This window comes from Centrocercus urophasianus, unplaced genomic scaffold, assembly GCF_019232065.1.
Source record: "Centrocercus urophasianus isolate 14NV4802_14NV808 unplaced genomic scaffold, USGS_Curo_1.0 seq_42, whole genome shotgun sequence".
Lineage (NCBI taxonomy): Eukaryota > Metazoa > Chordata > Aves > Galliformes > Phasianidae > Centrocercus > Centrocercus urophasianus.
This window is the reverse complement of record NW_024885000.1, coordinates 1,562,392-1,579,142: the sequence shown is the minus strand read 5'-3', so window position 1 is coordinate 1,579,142 and position 16,751 is coordinate 1,562,392. Positions and strand designations below refer to the sequence as shown.

Here is a 16,751-nt window from a genome sequence, read left to right as displayed (position 1 = left end):
TGAATAGAGTTTACAGTGAGCTTGCCTTATGAGGGACCAGCAAGCCCCCGTCGAATTGAAGCAATTCACTACGCTTCCCACAGCAAGAACAGCAGTCTGTCACATAGGTGCATTGTTCTCAGTTTTATGCTGTCATAAAAAGCAACGTTTTTGTTGGAGCGAAGCGATGTCCCCTTACAGCTGTTCCTGGAAGTGGCACATGTCCTGTTAGCTGTCTGTCGGTGCATTTCGAATAGGGTCGTGCTGGGAATGCATTGGAATGTTTAGTCTCATATTGCAGAAGTGATTAAATACGTGCAATCACTTTTTATTAGAGTAGTATGGCGTTACCTTCCCCCACGTTAATAGTAGACATTTCCTGTAAAATATTGCTAGCTTGGTGATAGGATATTTATACCAAAGAGAGCCTGCTGTAAAGCACATAATACCATTAAGAAGTTTTCTAATGCTGCTGCTAATGTGGAGTTGTTGGGAAGGTGTCAGCTGTATGCTAGTCAGTGTGCAGAGGAAATGCAACCATGCTTTGTTTCCTTGGGTCCCTCGTGCCAGGAATTACTGCTCATCTCCAGTACACAGACCAGGACTGGCCGGCTGGCAGCCAGGCTGGCTCGGGCAGCAGAGTTACGCAGCAATAAGAGGTTTTGGTAACCTTGAATCCCAGTTCTGGCCCGTCCCAGTGGCAGATGGTCCGGTTCTCTGACGTGAGGAGTGCGAAATGAGCTTCTGAAATTCCAAACGTTTGATGGAAGGAAGGCTGGGCTGAGCTGACGCCGAGGTTTGGGGCCTCTTTCAGCAGAGGGCTGAAGGACTTCGGAGCTGGACGGTAGCATTAGCGACGTTGTTGTTTGGTGTGTTTGTGGTCAGAGCACTTCTGTAGCTGTGAGGATGCCCAACGGATTGTGCTGTTTTACATCATGGGTGTAAACAATGCTCTTTGCTGTAAGCACTTTCTTGTTTCCGTGTTACGTTGCTTGTTTGCAGTACTTCCCTTCAGATACCTCCTGGGTACAGAGTTGTGCCTTTCCATCAAAGGCAAAACAAGTTCCAGTTCCTGCGTTTTGGAAAACCGTATGTCTTGTACATAAATAGGAAATGTTATGTATGAGGTCCAAATTGGAGGAAAAAAAAAACAAAACACCAGCAGCAAAATGTGCTGGGAATTCGGGTGAGACCCTTCCAGTCCCCCCAAGAAGTAGATGAAAATGACCATTAAAAGGAATCTATTCACAGAGCACGGTAACATCTCTTGCACTGTTTCCAAAAGCATTGGAACAAAGAGGATGAGATGGGAATGACATTGCAGGGATGGAACCTGCTCTGTTACGACAGCTCTGTTTCCCTGAGGCTCCTCTTGTGGCAGACACACAGCGTGAGGCAGACAGAGCTGCCCATGCAGGAGCAGCTTTCCGGCCCGGTGTGCTGCTCTGAGCCCAGAAGGAGCTGCATCCCTCCTGCCCATGCATTGCCAGCCTTCCCATCAGTTTCAATAACCAGCTGTCCTCATTTCAGAGCTGCTACACAGATTTCACAAACCAATGCTCTCTGGGTTGAAATTGGAGTCCTGAATTTCTTGTAAACCCGTTTTGGGATTCGCCGTTTGAATATCGGATAACTCACCTCTGTGATCCTGAGCTGAAGTCAGGGTTGTTCCTGTGGGCGATCTGCACTCACAGCTGTGAGCCACAGCAGAGGCAACTCCTGAGCCTCCCTGCTTAGCACCTAATTGATGGGATGCAGTAATTAACCTCTGACTCGGCGATTTCTTTTAGTACATTAAACTAAATTGCTTCTAAATGACAGGATTGGCACAGCCCTGCTTTCTTTTATTTAAAGTTCTGAATGATGCCGCATGTCCACATGGTTGTTTGTTGCTGAACTTTATATAAATGTGTGATTTCAGATTCAGCTTGGAATATATCTATCTCACTACATGTAGCAGTACATTATATGTAACGTTAGTATTTCTGCTTGGATCCTTGATATTGCAATGGAATTCCTACTTTACTAAATGTATTTGATATGCTAGTTACTGTGTACAATTTACCTTTCTTTTCTGGTTGTGCTCTTCCTTTTTACAAGCCGGTAGGTGCAGGTAGTTCCTGACATTACTGATCTATGTTTGTATTGCTGATGTACTTAGGGGGTATGTAAAAATCATTTTAACAAAAGAAATAGCTATTTAAAAATTTAATACTAACTATATGGGAGAAGGGTCCATTGTGAAAACATAGTTTATCTTTGGATTCAATGTTTGTCTTTGGTTTTACAAAGTAGCTTGTATTTTAAGTATTTTCTACATAATATGGTAAAGATGTAGAACAATTGCAATGCATCAATAAAAAGGGTTAATTTTCTGTACTCGATCCCTGGGGTCTCTCGGTCTCTCGGAGGGTCGGGGCTGCGGAGCCGCCGGAGTTAAAGCGGAGCTGAGGCGCCCGGGGCCGCCTCTCGCCCCATCTGGATTCAATCAGGGCCGCCAGCATTCCTGAGCGCTGAGCCGCTTCCGCGCTGCCGCACTCTGCGGCGGCCATGGGGCCCTGGCGCTGCCTGCTCCTCCTGCCGCTCCTCGCCGCGGCACCGCGCGCACAGCAGCAGCAGTTCATGGAGTACGTGGAGCGGCGGCTGGTGATGCTGGAGGTACGGGCGGGGGGAGCGGGGCGGTGCGGGCCGGGGATGCGGGCGCGGGGCGCGCGACACGGAACCCACCGTCACCCCTCGGCCGCAACAGGAGAGGATCGCGCAGTGGCACGATCAGAGCAGCCGTTACTCCACGGAGCTGCGGGACTTCAAGAACCAGGTGCTGGGCATGCTGGAGACGGCGGAGAAGGAGCGCGAGGCTCTGCGGACCGAGGCGGAGAGCGCGGCGGCGCGGGTGGACCGCCTGGAGCGAGAGGTGGATTACCTGGAAACGCAGAACCCCGCACCGCCCTGCGTGGAGGTGGACGAAGTGCTGACGGAGAAGCAGGCGGCCACGGCCAAGCAGAGGAAGAACGAGAAGTACAGCAAAGTGACGGGTGAGGGCCGCCGGGCTGCCCCGGGTGGTGGCGCGGGGTTAGCGGGCTGCCCGGAGCTTGGGCTCCGCAGCTGCATCCCGGGCAGAGCCGCGGCTGGGGGGCGGGGAGGGGGATCCCCCCATAGGGGGTTCTGTGTGCCGCTGGGCAGCGATGCTGACCGAGGGCAATGCGGTGCTTCTCCAGGGAACTGCCTGGAGAGCCCCTGGGGTGGGGGTGCTGCAGCACTGCGGTGACACGGGGGGTGGGAGCGGCCCTCGGGCTCTGACCGCTGCCCCCCTCCAACCCCCTCGCAGATTGCAGTGACACCATTGCAAGCGTCAGAGCCATGAAGATCCTGAAGCGCTTCGGCAGCGCCGTGGGGCTCTGGACCAAGGATGCTGCAGGGAACTCCGAGAAGATTTACGTCTTCGATGGCACCGCCAACGACACGGTGTACGTCTTCCCCCGCATGCGGGAGTTCACGCTCTTCTCGGCCACGCGCCGTGCAGCCCGCATCAAGCTGCCCTACCCCTGGGTGGGCACCGGGCACCTGGTCTACGGCGGGTACCTCTACTACATCCGCCAGCAGGGCCCATTCCAGGTGATCAAGTTCGACCTGGCCAACAAGACGGTGGTGGACAGCTCGGTGTTCCCAGCCGAGGAGCAGATCCCCGTCTTCGGGCTCTCCCCCTTCACCTACATCGAGCTGGCGGCGGACGAAGAGGGGCTCTGGGCCATCTACGCCACCAAGGAGAACGAGAAGAACATCTGCCTGGCCAAGCTGGACCCCGACTCGCTGGACATCGAGCAGATGTGGGACACGCCGTGCCCGCGGGAGAACGCCGAGGGCGCCTTCGTGGTGTGCGGGGCTCTGCACGTGGCCTACAACACCCGGCTGCCCAGCCGCTCCCGCGTGCAGTGCGTCTTCGACGTCAGTGGGACGCTGCCCCCCGAGGAGGCTTCCCTCGTGTACTTCCCCAAACGCTACGGCTCCCATTCCAGCATGAAGTACAGCCCCCGCGAGAGGCAGATCTACGCCTGGGACGACGGCTATCAGATCATCTACCGCATGGAGATGAAAAAGAAGCTGGAGGTCTGAAGGGCCCCTGCAAAAGCCTGGACTGATGAAATGAGGTTTTCTACTATGTGATGCAATGAATAAATGCTATGCAGCACACTGCAGCCGCCTGCTTGGGGGAGTGTGGGGCGCTGGGGGCTGCAGCAGCGAGCTCTATGCTGCCATGAGCTGCCTCAAAATGTCTTTCCTAGAGGTTTCCTGAAGCTGTGAGTGCACAGTCTGGACTGCGGGCTGGGCAGGGCTCTGGGCAGAGGTTGGGCTGGAGTTCAGCAGCTTCTGCTGCAGTGAGAGCACCTCTGGGCCTGGCTGGGGCATGGCATGAACAAAACTGCAAGCAAACTGCACAATCCCTTAATCCAAAAGGACAACTGGAGGTTTTGCTCACATGCTGGCGAGGCCTCCAGCCAGCAGGCACCAGATGTTCCTCATTTTCTCAGTTCACGTCTAACAAAGCACGGTTGTCTTCCCTTTGCAGCCACAGTGGTGGCAGACCCTTTCTGCAAGGCTCCATTCCCTGAATTCCCATTCCACATGGCAGTGCCTGAGACCCAGGGTGTGGGGGCAGCTGGGGGCCACAGCCAACATGCACTGGGGGGGAACTGTCCCAGAAGGGCCCTGAGCATGAGGATGTGGCCTCAGCAGCCCCAGCTGGAAGCAGAAAAATAGCAGATTCTCACGCACTGCCACATGCACCTCTCCCTTGGGGGATGGAGGGTTGGGCTGGAGATGGCACCGATGCTCCACAACCACACCACAGTTCATTCTTGTCACAGTTCCTCCAGATGCCTGAGGATGCAGAAGTTGAATTTAGGATATCTGTGTGTCACGGAGCGTGCTTTGTCCACAACAGAAATCAGCTCTGGAGACAAATGCTTGTGTGAAGCCTGAGCTGCTCTGGCCATTGAGGGTCGCCCCTGCTGTGGGGCTGCAGCTGGGGGTGGGTCTGGCCCTGAGGTTCCCCTGCAGCCTCTGGGATGCTGAGCTGCCACTCAGGGCTGACCCGATAGCTACCCGGAGCTCTTCTGTATGCTAATTAAATATCTTCTGCTTCCTTCAGAAAAATGCTTAAATACACAATTTGAATGAGTGTAATTGGATGGTGCAGAAAGTTCAACACAGTGTAAGTCAAGCGGAGAAATTATCCAAGGGTGAAGAGCTATGTGCACTGTCAAGTTAATTTATAGCCCTTTCCACAATCAGTAACCGCAGTAACAAATGCAATTTTCAGAAGTTGTACAGTTGTAAATAATGACGGGGCACGGTGGGGTGGTGCTGATGGGCTGACTGGGTGATCCTGGAGGTCTTCTCCAACCTTATTGATTCTGTGGTTCCATCCTAATGATTTTTTTAGCATGAATGAGAGCCGATGGAACGCCAGAAATCACCTTATAACCTGGAACAATGGTCCTGCAATGCCCATCTGGGAGGATGCTTTGGTGGCCATGGCTGCCGGTTTGTGCTGCAGCCACAAACTCCACACTGCAGCGCTCAGCTGGGCTCACCCAGTGCATGTGTGCTGAGATGGTTGGTCCAAACACCTTGGGGATGAGAGACAAAATGAAAAAAAGGGACTGCGGTGCCTGAATTACAAAACGCAGCACTTACCTGGTGCTCCACGTCTCCAGAGTGCTTCAAGGAGCATCAACAAATGAATTCAGCATTGCTCAGACAGAAATCACAACCAATCCCTATGAGGGTCCCTCTGCTCCTGGCACCCAGAGCCCCCAGCTCTGTGAGGGCAGTGCTGGGCAGTGGCATTACCCTGCTGTGGTGGGGGGGGATGGGAGATTCATTGCTGTGCCCTCACATCCCTGCTCTCCTCGACTCTGCAGCTCCTCGTGCCTTAATTGCCAAATATTTTATCTCTTTAAAGGAGCCTCTGTGTAAGTAATAATCCCTTTCATCTCTCTTCTCTCAAAAACTATTTCCCTTTGGAAGGCGATCTGATAAAGTAAATTGAGAAGTTAAAGTGAGGACGGAGAAAGCAAGATCTCCCGTGGCTAATTCTTTTCTCTGTCTCATTCTTGAGCCTTTTCTGTCTCATCCTCAGCCTTTTTTTCTTGCTCTTTTCCAGCTCATGAGAGCTCTTGGAGTGAAATGATTCTGCAATAGGAAACTAAAATTAAAAGTGGGCAACTCAGAGGAGCGAGTTACAAAGATGCCATTGTACTGCAGCAGGAAGGGGAACAATCTCTCCATCTGACGCCCTCCTAATGGCTGCCTGGCATGTGTAACCACAGCTCTCAGATCCCAGAGGTGTTTCTGCTCATGCAACATCTGCCAGAGGCTGATCCACACATGGGAGGGATGCTGCAGCCGGGGGGGTCCGTGGGGATGTGGGAGGGAAAGGAAGTGGCAGCAGCTGCTTGTCGTGATGTGCAATAAGCAAAACCGGGTTGAAAATCAAATCTTTGGATTCAGAGGTCACAGCCCGAGGAGCTGCGTTTGCAGTGCATCTTTTCAGTCTTTCCTAGACAGTTTCAGGCTCTAACAGAGCTTGCTGTCGTTTCGGTACTTTGATCAGCCCACATATGTCGCTCCTGGCCATGCTGTCAGATTTGGGGCTACGCCAGGAAGGCCCACAGGCAGTGGCCTGTCCCGAGGGCTTTGTGCATCCTCAGCTGTGTTTAATGGCATTGTCAGCTCTGTTCTGCTGCTGGGACCTCTCACCTCCAGCCAAGGAAACCAAATGGGTCACAGTGCTCAGGTCTGGCCCAGTCTGAATGCAACGCAGTGCAGCCGTCCCAGCTCTTATCCTATGCAGGGCACTGCTTGGGCACAGAGGGGAAGGGCCTGTCAGGTTTTAGCTCCCAGAGACACCCTATAGCCAAATGAGCCCCTAACCAGACTCAGCCCCTGTGCTGTGCTGTGCCCATGGGGCCATTTTTGCTCACACACCCTATGAGGACATGGCAGCTCATGGCCTGCTGCTGCCAAACGGTTTGCTCTGGGGACCACCTTGGTTTGTGCTCAGCTCGCACCCAATTCCACATCTCAGAAAGCAGCTTTGAGTTTTAATTTCTGTGGGTTTATGGCAGAAAATAGTGAAAACGGGCCCTGCAGTGCCAGGTGGGCTCCGAGACCCCCACTGCCCAGCTGGGCTCCCACTGAGATCTCTGCAGTTGTTGCTGATGCTGTGGTTGCCCTCATCTTGGCTTTGGGGCAGACTGTTTCCATGGCAACAGAATATGCTGTAGGATTTGCATTGAGCCATTCATGCCACCGTGCTTTATTGGCTTTAATGAACTGCCATCCTCACAGCAGCCGACACGGGGTCTTTGAAACGGATGTGCTCTAAATTCCCTACTTTTAATTGCAGCTGTGTGAGAGCATCGCGTGCACAATTGTGTTTGCGTGGCTGTATTAAAAACATATAAAATAGGAAAAAGAAGCTAAAAGCAAAGCATTTCTTGAACATGCAATGGCATTGCCACTGGCTGCAGCAGTGCTGGTGATCTAGCAAAGCCATTGGGGACATCCCTGGCCCAAGGACCTGTGCATCCACAGAGAACCAAAGCCTGTTCTCCCAGGCTCACCTGCAGCACTGGTCTCTGCATTATCTTCTTCTGAAAAATGAAGGATTTATCTCTTTTTTTTTTCCTTCACCCCCCTGTGGAGACACGAAGAAGGTAAACACCATCACAAAAGGAAAAGCTGTGACCCTGTGCCCTGGGTCCTGGGTCCCTGCTAGCCTACAGGACGTTCCCCCCGTGTGCCCCAGCTGTGCAAGCAGAGATCAGAGGCTGAAGGCGCTGTGTTTGCATCTGGGAATGATGACTTCATAGTAACAACAGAGCTGCTGGCCCCCAGAGGTCATTCTGTACTGATGTGTGCAGCCCTAACGCCAGAAGAAATGATCAATGCCTCGTTGAGAAAACCCCTGGCAAAATGAGACGCCCAGGGCTGAGATGAGAGAGATGAGTAAGATGGCAAACAACAAAAAGTAGAAAAAAGGAAGAAAGGAAAGAGAAGTGAGGTGAGCCATGCTTCTCTCAAACAAGCTGTAGTCACTGATGGGCTGTGCAGAGCTCCTCTGCCCCATGTCTGTACCCTTGCCATGAGCAGTCCAGCACTGTGTCACCCCGTGCCCCCACCATTAAAGCAGCAATAATTACATGCCAGGCCTTGCTGCAGTGCCTCTCAGTTTTCCCGCAAGCCTGTCATTGTTCTGCAAAGCTGGAGACCACGAGACAGAAACCAAATAAAAAGAGAGCATTTAAGGAACATGTGGGAGTGCTATTTTGTGTTTACTTTGTTTGTGTTACTCAAAATACAGCTTTCCCTTGCGGCTGCTTGCAGACGTTGCAGTGACCAATGCTGCCATGCGTGTGCTGCCATCCCCAGCCCACCCTCCATCACCTGTGTGTGGTCACCCCTCCCGCCATGGAGGTGCTCCTCCACACCCATCAACTCTGCAGTGGGTTATTATCATATAATTAAGAGAAGCTCTGAAAAAGAGAAGGAGCAATAAAGGCAGCTTTAATTCTGGGGTGCCGCTTGTGCCAGCTTCAGCTGTCCTCAGAGTTCTAATCCTGTAGATGAAAGGGAAATATCTGCACTTGCACAGCGTGTCTACTTTCCATTGGTGTGACCAATCTTCTTGAGGCGGTGACGCGCACACAATGCTTTGATTATCCCCTCCCCGGGGACAAGGCCAAATCTCAGCACTGAAAAGCAAAATGCAGGGCTTTGAGCCACTGAAGCGCGGGCGTTTTCTCTGGCGTGACATCCCGTTTTCCAGTGACAGTCAGCACTGAGCAGAAATTGATTATCTGTGCGAAGCAGTGATTAAAAATAGAAGCCGTGTGTCAAACCCCACGCATGTTTTGACTAAATCCAAGATAACAAGAGGAATGGATGAAAGACGGAGATTATACAGAGAGCACCGAAAACTAAGAGGCTGGGATTAAAGAAGGAAAAATACGTGCGTGGGTTAATGCAGTTAATGAGTGCTGAGTGCCATCCTGGTGCCCAGCTGGGATCGCAGCACTCAGTGCTCAGCTGCCACTCTGCATTCGCGGTACGGTGGCTTTGGTCTGCAGACCTGCATGAGGCCACCTCTCCTCGGTGATGCTGAGCACCTGGAGGCTTCATCCAGTGCAGACCAAAGCTCAGGGCCAGCAGTCAGCCTTCAGACCGCCTCTGTGGCCAGTAGTTTTGGATGGTTAAGACCTGTGCATCTCCATGCTGTCCCTTGGTAGAAGTCCTTAGTATTCACTGCTGGAAAACAACTGCAGTTTTACCACTTTTCGTTTAAATGGGCTCAAAGCAGTCAAAATTGTGAGGGTTGGTTTTTCTCCCATCATTATTGCTCATCAAAGCGTGTGCACAGATCATCTCAGTTCAATGGAGAACTGCAGCACTTAGAGAGGGACCAACCTGGGGTCTGTTATCATCCCTTCATTACCATCAGCTGTGATCATTGCAGCCAGATGAAACCTTTTTGCTGCCTTCATGAGACCAGTCAGGAGTTACAAATGAAACAATTTTATTGAGTTTCGGCTTCTATAGCATGTAGCAGATGAAGAAGAGAATTAAGACACGAGGTGTGATGAGAAAGTACACATTTGTCCATCACTTGAACAAAGGATTTGTTACCCAGAAAAACGGTGCAAATAAGCATCCTCTGTGCTCACAGCAGTGATGCTCAGCCAAGGCTGATGCTGTGACATTTAGGAAAATGCAAACTGAAGCTGACTTGATGGATGCAGCTACCGCTAACCTGGCATGAGGGGAAACGCTGCCTTTCTAGCAAATTTTGCTTCAACTCGAAAGCAAAATATTTTAACTGGCTTGATTGAATTATAGCAGAACAAACAGCACTAATGCATTTAGCAACTGAGAGAGAAATCCAAGGTGTGAGAGCGTCCAGCTGCAGCTGTCTGATAAAGATGAGCTCAACGAGCTGCTCCTGCAGAGCTGTGCTCACTGTTGGCCTCTCCAGCCCTGGGATCAGGAAAGTTTCATCTTTCCAAACTTGACCTTCCTCCAGAGTTTGGGCATCAAAACTCAATTCACTGGGAAGTGCTGATTGTTCAGGAAAAGCATGTGGCAGTTTTTAGCAGCAGCTGTGTTTCTGTATTACCCTTTTTTTCACCTCCTATGAGTGGGACGATGTAGGAAAGAAGGATCTAGTGTTCATGTGAGGATCTCACCTATTTTATATATAACAGCAAAGCACCGTTTCCCCTTCACATCCAAGCTCTGCTCACAACAACAACACAGTTCTCTCCACTCCAGGTAACGTGGTGATGTTCAGAGCAATGAGCAGCAGCTACAAAGGGCATCTTAAGAAAGTGTTCATGCAAATAGCTCTAGGGAGGCTTCAGATACAGAAAAGCAGGTTTTCCCCCTGAGGAATCAACAGCTTTTTGTTTTGTTCGAATATATGACAAAAGGAATTGGAGACACACACTGCACACACTTCTAACGACTCATGAACACCTCTACACCAACAGGAGACCTGTACACACAGTGCTGAGCTCGGGCTGAGCCATCACAGCACTGAGCTGCTCACAGACCAGGAGAAGCCTTCCCATGTCTCCCAGCTCTGACCTAAGCAGACCCAGCCTGCAGCACAGCAGGGCCAGGCGGCTGCTTCCCAGCCACGTGTGCTGCCTGTAGGAACTCAAAACATCTTTGCACATTTCCAGCCTTCATACAGATTACAAACTGTTTAAGAGACCAAACTTCCAGCTTACATCTCAGTCTGCTTTCTTCCTCTTAATACGGGTCCGGACGGTAAAGCCACAAAAGGAACACATCACTTTGGGAGACCTATTAGACAAAGACGTGTTGACTACAGAACGGGTTTCTGCCTTTACTTACACAGGAACAACGAGGCTGGGAAGTCTGGCTGCTACCCCACCACTCAGCAATGCAGTGCTGAGGCTGCAGGCGCATGGTAACATTGCGGAGTCCCATCTCTGCACATCACGGCGTGGGAGGTGGTTTGGGAGAAGGACAGGAGCTCTGGCTGTCAAAGCTCGCTGCTCGGCCTTGCCACTGTGGGAAGAAAGAGAAGGGAAGCCTAAGCAGATGGGAGAACACTCTGCTTTATTCCTTCCGAGATGAGTTTGCAGTTACGAGCTCTGCTACCCACTCATCCAAAAGAAAAATAAATAGCGTCTGCTCCATAGACAAAGTTTGTTCTCTGTTTGCCTGGCATCATTTTCTGTTTTGGTGCTGTTGTTTTGGTGTTTTATTTTAAGAAATGCCAAATAATTGCAAAAACCCTTCAATCTCTCTGGTCTGGCAGAAGCTGTGTTTGCTGTGTTTGCCAGAAATGTTTCTCAGAGTGAAAATCGGATCACAGCCAGTGGATGCAGTAAACATTTTCTTTTTTTGCCATAATTATGGGATCGTAAATTATTACTCATCTGCCTTGGGGGCCATTATTATAATCCAAAGCCATTACTACTCAAGCTTTTGAGTACTCACCCATCTCGCTATCTTGCTTTATTAAATTCAAATGACAAATGATAGACGTCTTCCAAAGACAACAGGAGGCGTAATAGTTCCACTGCTCCCTTCTCCCCCAGATCAATTCCCTCCTCTCCTACTTAAGCAAAAATTCTTTGCTAAACAATATTAATGCTCCAGCATGTATGAATTTCATTTCTGTGGGTGAAAGCTCATTAGGCACATTGCAGCAAACCAGTTCAAGTGGAGCTAGTCACAGAGAAAAGAAACCACAGCAACGCAATCTCCTGCCAAGCCCTGAGCACGTGCATCACCGTGCCGTGGAAAGAGCATCCACACTGCTCCAAGGAATGCTGAACCCTCCTCAGCAGTGTGCAAAGCAGAGGTTTTCATAATTATGATAAATCTGGGGAAGTTGCTCCTCTGGCGACATGTGCTTTTTGTAAAGGGCAACGTTTCATGTTACAGACTGTGAGCATGGGTGCAGATGGGGTTCTGCTGCTCGTGAGGCACGGCTCTGCTTGGCCCCAACATCCAGGGGTTCATTGTCCCAAGGAGGGGACAATCGAGAGCAAGACTGCAGCCAGCACAGCTCAGGGAGCCCAACACACACACACACAGATGCATTCCAGCCCAGCCCCAGAAAAACGGGCAGCTCTGCCCTCCCATCAGCACTTCTCAAGAGGAACCACACTGCCATTCCAGGCACATTTCTCACCCTGAGAACTGCCAGTAAAGCAGGGGAGAAGCAGAAATACAATAGAAGTAGGCTTGTAGTAGAGCCCTCAGCATGCTCCTTACACTGCTCTGCCTGCATTCACAGTGACAATGCAGCTCCAAATAGGTGATGGAAACATCAGAAAGTGAGCAGTGGGGAACCTGAAGATACTTTTCCTTCATTTAATCAGGAAAAGTGAACCATTCATTCTGTAATTGTCAGTAAGAAGCTAGGAGCAGTTCACTGAAAGTCAAACATGCCCAGGAGCCCGGACTGGGCCAGTTTAGCATATCTTTAAAGATAAATGGTTGTTCTTCATTACGGGCAGGACTTGGCTCTCAGCACACTTGTCCGTTTTTTATCTGGAGAAGCACTTTAAACACATAAATGCTCCCACGCTGAATGTCAGAGGTGTTTGGCAACATCAAAGCCCTGCTCTGCACTGCCCTGGTGCTGCCGCTCTATGATATCAGACTGCGTTTGTCTTTCATAAACAACAAAGAGATTTGCAGTTTTCAGATGTCCCCCTTCAAAGTCTGGAAAGATATACTGTATTTCTCTGTTCCTTTCTGTAAACACATCACTTAACCCGGGAGACTGAGGTACTGCAAGGAGAGCAGTGCCCACTGATGATGGGTGCAGGTTTGTGTGCTGGCAGAGCGAGGGTCCTCTGCTCCCAAATGGCCTCTAGCAGCTGTGTTAGGAGGATACAATTTAGAAGGTAATTAATGATTCGTTTGCTCATGTTCTCTTCTTAATGATGATGGCCATTAAAGAAGCACAGTCGTTAAAGTTTGTTACTCACTGCTGATAAATATGGAACCACCAAAGACAGGAAATGTGACAAAAGAAAGCTTCCCTAAAGACCTCAGCTATGGAGAAGAAGCAAAACTGCTCATACTGAAGATCCAGGCGATGCCTGCACCCAGAAGAGAGGTTCTGGGATATGTTAGTACAGCACAGAGGCCAAGGAAGAGGATGGAGCAAACAGAGCAGACCACGAGGATCAACAAAAGAGCAGAGGCTGCTCTTGGAGCTACGAGATGTGGTTTAGTAGCTTGTGATACTAATAGGAATGGGAGGGTGGTTGGACTAGATGATCTTGCAGGTCGTTTCCAACCTTGTGATTCTGTGCGTCTGTGATTTGCTGGATCCTGGCAGCAAAAGCTCAGAGATGAGGATGAGGACTGCTCTGGATTCCAGCACAGCACAGACACAGGGTGAAGAAGGGAATGAGGGGCAGCAGCTCCTCCTCAGCATCTGTGCTCCAGAGCAGACAGACCCCTGTGTGCCCACAGCACTGACCCCACTGCGGCCATGGGGAGCATCCTGGGAGCCCCCTGTGTGCTGGGGAACCTGGAGCTGCTTGACACAGCATTGAATTTACGTCTCAATGATGCACAGATAGGGAAAACGTGATTAACCGTAAGAAATGGCGTTTCACTAATAATTTCTGTCCAGGATCTTGTGTCTTTTTTTTTTATTGTTTGTTTCTTGTTTATTTGCTTATTTCTGTTTTGGTTGGTTTTTAGCTGCAGCAGAACTGCCAACAGCAGAACTAGAGCTGAAAAGGGCAAATAAATATCATTTGCTTGCTGGCTCTGTGCACTGGCTTGTGGCAGAAATACCAGAACAGATGATCAGAGCAGTTTTTTGTGATTTTTTAAAAAATTATTATTTTTTTTTAGAATGTTCCTGACCTGACCATGAGGGGTGAAATGACTCAACTTTTTTTTTTTTTTTCCTGTTTCTGAAATCTTGGGGCTCAGCAGTGACCTTCGAAGTATATTTTAAATGGTGAGTCACCCTATAGGCCTTCCTCTGTTTCTTCAAATTTCGTCATAAAAATTACATCCTTTCCTTCCCATTAATTCTCAAAACATTCACAGGAGTCTTTCTTTCCTGCTCCAACCTGGAGCTGAAAAACAGCCTTGTGGAGCCGTGTTAATGACAAACTGCAGAAGGATCTCCTGCCCCTGGGTTGGACTTGGCAGCTGGTGTCACATCGAGAGGTACCACTGACAACGTGCAGCTCACTGATCCAACGAGAGCTCACTAAGCACTTCTGCTAAAACACAGCAGTCGCCAATCCCCAGCAGTGTGAGATAGCATATGCTGCTGCCCAAACAGCTCTGACTCATGTGAACCTTGCTTATGTTCAGCATGAAAAGCCTAATGAGAGCCTGGCACTGCTCAGCACCCAAAGGAAATGCTACTGCTGCACATCAACTTCACATTGCTTCAATCCTGTTTTGATTTACATGGATCTACACAAGTGACCCTCGGTCGTGGCTCCTTATTTACTGTGGTGGGGTTATATAGGCACTGTCAGAGCTCCGTAATCTGATGTTCTCCAGCCTCACCATGCATGGACACCTCTCACGAGCACTTGGAGAGGGAAAGAAACCTGCAGATGAAACAGGCCTGCCTATGGGATGGGCACAAACCAATGCCAGAAACCAGACTGATGAGAATGAACCGAAATGGAGCGCACAGAGCACAGACTGCATTCGTGTTAGGGAAAAGAGCAGGTTTCTAACAAAAATAGGGTTTGCTGGATCCTAACTGAGACAGCTGTGGAGGACCACCAGGTCTCATATCTGACTTCCAGCAGAGCTCAGAATGTGAACTTCAAAGAGAAAATAAAGCTCTCTTTGTTATGAACAGCCCGCGGCCTTGAGGGGAAAAGCCTCCTTAACCCCAGATACAGAATTAATTGCATTTATTTTACTTCTGCTGGCTACAAACGCCGGCTTTATTTTCAGAGTGCCATTCTCCAAATCTCTCTCCTCCAGAATTTATTACCTAAATCAGATAAAAAGCAAACAGTTCCATGGGAGTGTGACAAAATGGAGCCCGAGGAGGAAGAAAATGCCAGAGATGGTCAAAATGGCACTCAGGCATTTCAGCCTTATTTCACCATCTGGGTCTATATCCAGCGAATCTCTTTCTCTGCAGATGCTTGCAGCAATTACATTTGTTCTATTTATTCTCCCTCAAAGGCTTGGAGATGAGTCAACAGAAAAATCTTCTAGGATGAAAAAACTGAAACTTGAATTATGCGATACCCCTGGACAATTTGTTCTGCAATCAGAACGGCATTCTCTTTCCTTACTGCTCTGGCTCCAATTAAAAAAAAAAAAAACAACATAAGAAAACAGTAATACAGCACCAGTCACATCTGTAAATACAGCCCCTTTCCTTTCTGCTGGCAAGCTCAAGGAGTTATATCAAGACTACACCAAGATGTTCAGCTTCTAGAGTTCATTTCTGCTGAGAACATTCCCTTGCCAGAAATCCCCGAGAGCTGCTCCTCTCTGAAAGCCCTGACCCACTCAGTCACGCACATTATGTGGATTCAAAGGAAAGAATAACTCCACACACCTCTTTGAAGGACTTCTTTACTTCCACTAATGGATGCCAGTGTGCAATGGGCTTGCGTGGGTACGCCAGCATCTCGTTCCAGTGGTCTCTCCCCAGTCCTTCCGCGTTGACCCCCACACGGCAAACCCCAATTATCTCATTGTGTCCCACTCTGAAGAACAATAGAAAAGCAACACGGTTATTTCTTGCCCCAAATGCCTGCACACAGTCAAACTCAGTTTTAGCATACTTGGTGTACTAGCAGGTAATTATCCATAACTGTTATCCATAATGGTTGTAAACTGAGACAGGGGTGGTTTAGGTTGAATATCAGGAGGAAGTTTTTCCACACACAGGATGGTGAGGCACTGGCACAGGTTGCCCAAGGAGGCTGTGGGTGCCCCATCCCTGCAGGCATTCAAGGCCAGGCTGGATGTGGCTCTGGGCAGCCTGGGCTGCTGGTTGGTGACCTGCACACAGCAGGGGGTTGGAACTGATGAGCGTTGTGCTCCTTTGCAACCCAGGGCACTCTATGATTCTATGGTTCTATAACCATAAGTATAAATGGCACTTCATAATACATCTCTAGAGACACATTGATGCCATGCAGCGGTGCTGTGATGGTAAGGCAATGACTACTAAGCAGAACAACTGTGCCCAATGGGATTTTCTCCTCTTTCCAGAGCCCTCCGCCTACCGATCATAATCCATGACAGAGATGAGCAGGCTGACTTGATCCATGTTCTCTGGGGGAATGTCGAAGATTATTGCTTCATTATAAGTAGGATTAAGTGTATTTTTCTTTATGGTAGTTTTCTTCTTTTTCAGTCTTCGACCATCACATAGCAAAGAGACTTTGACATATGGATCTAAGAGGTGAAGAGAAGAAAAGGCCTTCTGACTACAGAGCTTTATTTTCCTACCTTCACAATAGAGAAACAGCATTTCCAAAGCATGAATGTAAGTTACCACGAGCTGAAGACACTCCTCAAATATATTTTTAGTAAAAAGGATGTCTTTGTACCAGTAGGATCCACAGTTCCTCATATTGCTGTGAATGCTGAACCCCCACGCAGGGTGTGCTGGACCAGGTGCTCTTTGAAAGCCCCGTCCAACCCAAACCATTCTATGATTCTGTGAGGTTCAGGCACTGGAGGAGGAAAAATCTGCTTTTTCT

General features: G+C 49.5%; 2 protein-coding genes across 2 annotated transcripts in view; one reads left to right on the top strand and one right to left on the bottom strand.

The window, feature by feature from the left end:
- The first annotated feature begins 2,529 nt into the window (after nucleotides 1-2,529).
- OLFML3 (olfactomedin like 3) lies at nucleotides 2,530-4,170 on the top strand. The gene is made up of 3 exons (XM_042833698.1): nucleotides 2,530-2,637; nucleotides 2,729-3,014; nucleotides 3,308-4,170. The coding sequence occupies exons 1-3, from the start codon at nucleotides 2,530-2,532 to the stop codon at nucleotides 4,090-4,092; spliced, it is 1,179 nt and encodes a 392-aa protein (XP_042689632.1). The 3' UTR covers nucleotides 4,093-4,170.
- A 5,445-nt stretch (nucleotides 4,171-9,615) lies between these two features.
- SYT6 (synaptotagmin 6) overlaps nucleotides 9,616-16,751 on the bottom strand; it is a 28,571-nt gene continuing 21,435 nt past the window's right edge. The window contains exons 5-7 of the mRNA XM_042833650.1: nucleotides 16,272-16,443; nucleotides 15,596-15,746; nucleotides 9,616-11,076 (exon numbers count right to left, since the gene is read on the bottom strand). Coding sequence (XP_042689584.1) covers nucleotides 11,005-11,076; nucleotides 15,596-15,746; nucleotides 16,272-16,443 — 395 coding nt within the window. The 3' untranslated portion in view covers nucleotides 9,616-11,004. The remainder of the gene's footprint in view (nucleotides 11,077-15,595; nucleotides 15,747-16,271; nucleotides 16,444-16,751) is intronic.